Raw genomic sequence first — 7,449 nt, forward strand, 5'->3', positions numbered from 1 at the left:
TCACAAGTCAACTACATCTCATTGTGCATTTAGTGGATGAAATTGCTTTATGTGGCACTGTGCATGCACGTTGGATGTTCTTCCTAGAGCGCTTTATGAAGACCTTAAAAGACTTTGTGAGGCAAAGTGCAAGGCCCGAAGGAAGCATGGCCGAGGGTTGGTTGATACAAGAGTCTCTTGTATATATTTTAGAATTTCTTGGTCAGGTGGACAGCTCTTTGCCACGACTATGGAGTAATGAAGAGGACTTGAGGATGACCTCTATTGTGCCTTGAGGAAAAGGACAAAGTAATTGACAGAACATTGATTGATGATCTCAATTTCACTTGCATCTTTAATAGTGATGTGATGAGCAGATGGGTTACAAGATATGAGGATGCAAAGACAAAAAGGCAAGTAGAAAGAGCTCTCTTTCGGAGGCAACATGGCTCTTGTAAGGCGTACCCTAAGCATCTAGCAACACTTCCGAATGATATCCATGTTGATTGGTTGCATGAGGAAATGGAGAGAGCAGAGAGCGACGAGGGGCTGCATATCACAGCGGAAGAATGGGAGTATGCACGAGGATGCATGTTAAAGGTACATAGAACTAATGTTTTGCATTAGTTGTAAGTGATTTGCTTTTAATATTTATTCACATTGCTTACACAAATATTGCTTCTATTTTGGTCCAGTGCACTATGTTCAATGCTATATGGTGTGAAGGCAAGCATTTTCGAACACAAAGAATTTTCTATTGTATATGTTGTCTTTTAATTATCTCATGATTTATTTTTGAATATATTTCATTGTTGTAAATGCATGTAGTGGGATTGTGTAATGATATATACTGTAATGTACTATGATTTATTTTTGAATATATTTCATTGTTGTAAATGCATGTAGTGGGATTGTGTAATGATATATACTGTAATGTACTATGAGATGGTTTAAAGAAAATAGTTTTTAATTTTGTAAAGGAATTTAGTTTTTTTAAATAAAGCATGTATTGATGCGTGTATAATTGCGTGTATATACACACGCTTATACACGCGCTGTTAGACGCGTTACTTAAAGTTCAATACACGCAAATTTAGATGCCAATATACACGCGCTCGATACTATTCAAATACATGCGCGACCATACATGCGCCCGTAACTTATCGCATTTATGGAACGCATGTATGGCAGCAGTGTCTTGTAGTGAGATGACACATACTATGATGGTGATGGTGATACGGCTTCGGATTAGATAGAAGAACAACTTAACAATGAAGAAGTGGGTATGTAAAGCGAATCGACATGTACTTCAATCACTCCTCACTCTTTGCTTCGTATGAAAGGATCTATTAATGGCAATGATATCACTATTTTGCATGATGATGGTAGTATACATGATTTTATTTCTAAAAAGGCAGTTCGTAGGTTGCATTTGGAGGCTCATCCTTTGTGTTATAAGGTTAAATCTGCATTTCAAGGCACATGCTACACGGGCACTCATGAAGTACGTGATCTTGAGATACAAATTGGACAAAAACAAAACTTTCTCATTGCACCTTTGCATTCTAGTGACATCATACTTAGTACTCCATTTAGACATGAATTTAATCCACAGATTGATTATTCCATGCATACTATGGATTTCACACATAATGGTACTCTCATACAATTAGTTAGTGATCATTCTCTTGATATGTATCCGTTATTATCCCATACCCAAGCTAAACGTGCACTTCGGAAACAATTACGTGCATACATGATTTTAGTTAATAAAGTGCAAGCATATGAAAATAATCTCACTCCCTTAGCAAGCATTCATGGCTTAGTTTCAGGATTGTTTTGTAGATGATTTACCTCCTACCTTACCTCTTTTACATCCTGAAGACCATACTATAGAGATTATTCATGGTAGCCAACCACCTCATAGAGCTCCTTATCATACAAATCCTCTTCATCAACAAAAAGAAATAGAACACCAAATTAGAGAATTATTAGACAAGAAACTTATTCGACCTAGTAGTTCTCCTTTTAGTGCACCTGTTCTTCTTGTTGAAAAGAAAAATAAGACTTACCACATGTGTATTAATTATAGAGCTCTCAATAAGGTCATAGTTACGAATAGATATCCCATCCCTCATGTTGATGATTTGCTAGACAAGCTTAAAGTTGCATCTATCTTTAGTAAAATTGATTTGAAATCTGGTTATCATCAAATTCGAATGACTAGTGTTGATATTTATAAAACTGCTTTTCATACTCAAACTGGTCATTATGAATTTTTGGTTATGCCTTTCGGTCTAACCAATGCACCTGCTACTTTTGCACGCATAATGAATCGTATATTTCTTGATCATCAGAATTGTGTCATTGTTTTCTTTGATGTTTTGCTTGTTTTTAGTAAGAATCATGCAGAACATAAAGATCATCTTGCATTAGTGTTTAATCTTCTTAAAGAAAATCAACTTTATGCTAATCCAGATAAAAGTCTCTTTTTCCAAGATGAAATTAAGTACTTAGGCCACATTGTTTCAGGTGAAGGTATCAAAGTTGATCCAAAAAAGGGAAAAATCATTGAGACTTGGCCTACACCAACATGTGTTAAAGAAGTTAGATCTTTTCTTGGTTTGGCTGGTTTTTATAGGAAGTTTGTTTGTAATTTCTCATTGATAGCACTTCCTTTGACAATGTTGCTTAAGAAAGGTCTAGTTTTTCAATGGGGTGAAAGCCAACAAAAATCATTTGATAGACTAGAATATTTGTTGACTCGTGCCTCTATCCTCCAACTTCTAGACTTAACTCAACCATTCTTCCTAGTAGTCACCATTGATGCTAGTGGCTCAGGAATTGGTGTAGGCCTCATGCAAGATGGACATCCTTTGGCTTATGAGAGTAGGAAATTGACACCTTCTGAACTTTCATATAGTACATACGACAAGGAGTTATTAGTAGTTGTCCATGCCTTACGCATGTGGAAACATTATCTTATGGGTTTTGAGTTTGTGTGGTGATTAAGACTGACCAACAAAGTATTAAATATCTTCTAATCTCAGACTGCCTTATTAAATGGGCATCTTTTATTCAGAGTCTTCATCCTCTTATCCAATATCAACTTGGTAAAGAGAATGTAGTTTTTGTGCACTTAGTCGACGACCTTCTATTTCTAACATTTCACTGCTTGACATTTATTCTTTGCATGATATGCGTGATTCATATGTTACAGATCCTGATTTTTCTGATGTTTGGCATAAGGTATAAACTAATAATTGGTTGCCTCCTCATGATTATACATATAATGATGGTTTCATTTTCTTTCAAAAGCGTTTATGCATTACACTTCCTTATAGGATCTTTTCTATTGACGCATGGTGCGTGGCGATTATTTATTCGACAATGGTAGTGATATTTTATGTGCACATTAGTGTGCAACATTTTGATATATATTAGTTCTATTTTATGAGTGAACCTTACAGTGTTCACACTTTTATATTTAAGCTTATGCAAGCCCAATGTGGAGATCCATATTTTTGGCTACATGTATTTTTGGCTCTTGCTTTTTGTACAAGGAAATATATTTAAATACACCATGAAGAGGACGTGAGCGACTCTCATGGTGGGGGAGATTTAACCCAGTCTTGTGTCGTGTGCATAGCTTTCTTCTATTTTAAGCTTGTGTATTTCTTTCAAGTTGATTTTTAATAGAGGGCCAACTGTGAGCTTCCAATATTAGGACATTATTAATTGTCAAACACATTTTGTGGATACCATTTTCTTGATCATAACAATGTGTACTCACGTGATTATGTGCCCACAAAGATCACTTTGTGTACTCACTTATGTGCCCATAAATATCGGGTTATCAATTTTAACATCACTTGGGTTGTACCTAGTTTGAGTTGCTCAATTGAATGACTCGATTTGACATGGACAACTGATTATAGGTGACAAGTTAGTCAAGCACTACATGATGAAAAGTGAGGGACCCATTACCTATTCATTATAACTCCCTTGGACTGAAATGTCTCTACTTCTGGTCGGAGATAAGGGAAAAGAAAATAGAAGAGGTGACCACGGGATTGCACGATTTCATCGAACAAATGGTGATTACGGCAAGAAGGAAACAAATACCATTGTGTCACTAATGCGCGAGCTTGTCAGCAACCGTAATTTCTCCGCCGTGGGAAAAGACTCTAATGTAGCGCAACGGGTCCCCAAATTAATTGGGCGGTTGGGATGTCCGCCCCAAAGTGAAACCCCCAAGTATCATAGGGTTCCTCTACAGGTTTCGTTACTATAGCGGGAAATGAGAGTTTTGGGGTCTGTCTTCTCACCTGCACGCAATCTGAGCAACCACCAGGTATCCCTCATCTCTCGTTAGAAACATCGTTCCTGCTTTGCTTGTACTTAATACCTTCAGAGTGCTAAAAAACAGAGATATTTAGTGTTTGGCACAACACAGAAAGGAGAAGCTAGGGTTTTTCCCCAGAAAAAGAGAAGCTAGGGTTTTATGAAGGCGGCAATACTGCTCAATTCACAGAGAAGCTAGGGTTTTACGCAGGGTTTAGCAGACTTTGCTTTCTATTTTCTCAAGAAAACCATACGTCTGCCATCTTCGTGATTGTGCAGAGGGTAGGGTTTGGGAAAGATAAACTGGGGTTTGGCAACGATCAACGAGGGTTTTGTAAAAAGGTAGCTAGGGTTTGCTAGGGTTTTGCACTGTTGTGTGCTCTCTTTCCCTTCATGAGCTGTGGTAGAGCCAAGAACTGTACGCCCTCTTGCTTGCCCCGTTATTTCAGATTTTTCGCTTGTCTGCCAACGCCACATAGAAGATAGGGTTTTACATAGATAAAATACGATCTAAGGGTTTTATGCACTCTTCTATGCTCTTTTTTTGTCAGATAACCCCTGTCCTCCATCGATAATCATGAGTGCGCCGAAGCTTCTTCAAAGTGTGGCTCGAGCAGCCATTGCCCTGGGTCTAGGGGGGACCTTACTGAATGCTTCTCTTTATACAGTGGATGGTGGTGAGAAAGCTGTGATTTTTGATCGGTTCCGGGGCGTGTTGAACACGAGTGTGGGGGAAGGCACGCATGTACTTATCCCATGGCTACAGAGACCATTCATCTTCGACATTAGGACCCATGCCCACTCCGTTTCTTCTGTGACTGGAACAAAGGATCTGCAGATGGTTAACCTCACCCTGCGTGTTCTCTACCGTCCTGATGCAGATAAGCTCCCTGATATCTTCAAGCGGCTTGGTGTAGAGTACTACGAGAAGGTACTCCCATCCATCGGAAATGAGGTTCTCAAGGCAGTGGTGGCTCAGTTCAATGCTGACCAACTTCTCACAGAACGGCCCCATGTGTCTGCCCTAGTCCGTGAAAGCCTCCTTCGCCGGGCCAGTGAGTTTGACATCCTTCTTGATGATGTGGCCATCACACATCTCTCGTATGGTGCAGAATTTTCCAAAGCTGTGGAACAGAAGCAAGTGGCTCAGCAAGAAGCTGAGCGGTCTAAATTTGTCGTAGCCAAAGCTGAGCAAGAGATGAGGGCGGCGGTCATCAGAGCAGAAGGTGAAAGTGAATCAGCTAAGCTCATCTCTGAAGCCACTGCGCGTGCTGGGCCTGGCTTGATTGAGTTGCGGCGAATTGAAGCCGCAAGAGAGATTGCCGGAACTCTCTCCAGAACTCCCAATGTGATGTATGTACCTAATGGCAACAACATGATGCTAGGCATGAATACTCTGTTCAAGTAGCGTTTAAATGCTACGCCTGGCATGAACTATGGTCTCAATCTGACTCCTGGTAAGTCTGAGTGCTATGTTTGGCAAGTTTAGAAACTATAGCTAGTACAGTTAGGCTGATGGTCATGACATGAAGAGGATTTATTCTATGAAATTTGGTATGAAAATGTCCCATCACGCAGTTTTGTTCATGTCAATTTTGGACTCCATATCATCACGCCCTCTCCTATAGAGGAGGGTGTTTTTTCCTCATTAACTGATTTTGGATGTCTGCTGGTTCCTAGTGTGGTCCTAATATTTGGGCTGTTCTCAATCTGTCATCTCTAGCCAGTCGCTTTAGAAATTAAAGTTAATGTTGCTTTCTGTGTACTTCGCGAATGAAATGCCTCATGTTGGTTTCACTAAATCATTGCTGTCTCATCATACTCTCTGCTCATGCACACTTCATGATCTTTGACCATTTGGGTACCCTGAATGTCACATTCAATTAAGTACACTTCAAAACTCCCTGACATTGAAGACATGATAGATCTGCAGTTTTCTTTATTGTATACTATAAGCTTGTTGTCCTTTTTGTAACACCACCAAAGCAGTTTAATCATGATAGCAGTTTTCTCTACTTAACACAGTTCTCTTGACATTAAGGTGGTTCTTGAGGCAAATCTTCTGGTGTTGGTAATATAAGTTTTTCTTAATGCATGCACATGTCAAGATATTATCTTCACTTGGTGTAGTGGCATATTCTTTGATGATTTGAGAGTTTGTGGGTTCAGAGATTGTTAGCAAATTAGGGGGTTATTTTATAGAGGACGTCACAAATTAGAGAGGAGGATCAACACTTGTAGAGATTCACTAATTAAGAAAATGTTTTTTGATAAATTTTTTTCACAATAGGTAGAGCTGCTACGACAGTTTGGCTGTCCGCGTTATCAGGCTAAAAAGCACATACTATTTCTAATAACGATAACTTAAAAGTCCTGTTGTGAGGTGGAGAACCGTATTTAGCGTTTTTGTAGTGTGGGCAATTAAAAATCTACTCAAATGGTGGATGATCATACTCGAACATCTTTTATGCTGCCTGTTTGAACAAAGCCATACACAGTAGAGATCCATATCCAAAAGCTTATTTCTGTTTGCGCGTCACTAAATCTCTAGGGCCGTCACCAAAGTGGTTTTACGTGACATTGGGAGTACAAAAGTATTCTAAGATCTTAGCGTCAGCTGATACTACTGCTGTCCCTACATTTTGTAATACTGTTGCTTACATTACTTTTTGCTCGTTAAGATACTTAAAATTGGTCTTTCAAGTTGATTGACAACGAATCAGCAAACCACGAGAATGGTTTGAACGTGGAGCTTGGCACTCCATGAGCTATCAAATATTTCACAAGGAATGAAAGTGCACACTCCCCGAGTTTTGCAAATGGTCAAATATGAAAGGAGACTTATTCAACCAATTAAAGTAGTATTCTTCATAGAATGAAGTGGTTAGTATATCGCATAGGCTTTATATACTATGCGCACATTGGCAAGGAGTTAGCCACGGTAAAGAACCACAAGATGGTAGGGTCCGTTGCTCCTTGGCCAATATTAGGTGCAAGGTTGGTTTTTTTCAAGGACTCTCTCATAGCGTATTTATCCTCTCATTGAGCATGGTCTAATACGATGCTTAATGGCTTGGTGGCATGCTGCGTATGAAGCCCGTGTGAGAGGAACCACTTAGTAACCTT

The 7,449-nt window shown here is 39.2% G+C and overlaps 1 protein-coding gene across 2 annotated transcripts; it reads left to right on the forward strand.

The window, feature by feature from the left end:
- Window positions 1-4,206: 4,206 nt before the first annotated feature.
- Window positions 4,207-5,975, forward strand: LOC147641542 (prohibitin-3, mitochondrial-like). 2 transcript variants are annotated; one of them, XM_086787767.1, is made up of 2 exons: window positions 4,207-4,333; window positions 4,875-5,975. In XM_086787767.1, the coding sequence occupies exon 2, from the start codon at window positions 4,901-4,903 to the stop codon at window positions 5,729-5,731; it is 831 nt and encodes a 276-aa protein (XP_086643893.1). In that variant the 5' UTR covers window positions 4,207-4,333; window positions 4,875-4,900; the 3' UTR covers window positions 5,732-5,975. The 2 variants fall into 2 exon arrangements, with proteins under 2 accessions (XP_086643893.1, XP_086643969.1); XM_086787843.1 differs by lacking the exon at window positions 4,207-4,333 and adding an exon at window positions 4,553-4,665.
- The last annotated feature ends 1,474 nt before the right edge of the window (window positions 5,976-7,449 follow it).

The sequence above is a fragment of the Cibotium barometz genome, chromosome 1, assembly GCF_041138505.1.
Source record: "Cibotium barometz isolate CiBa-2024 chromosome 1, ASM4113850v1, whole genome shotgun sequence".
NCBI lineage: Eukaryota > Viridiplantae > Streptophyta > Polypodiopsida > Cyatheales > Cibotiaceae > Cibotium > Cibotium barometz.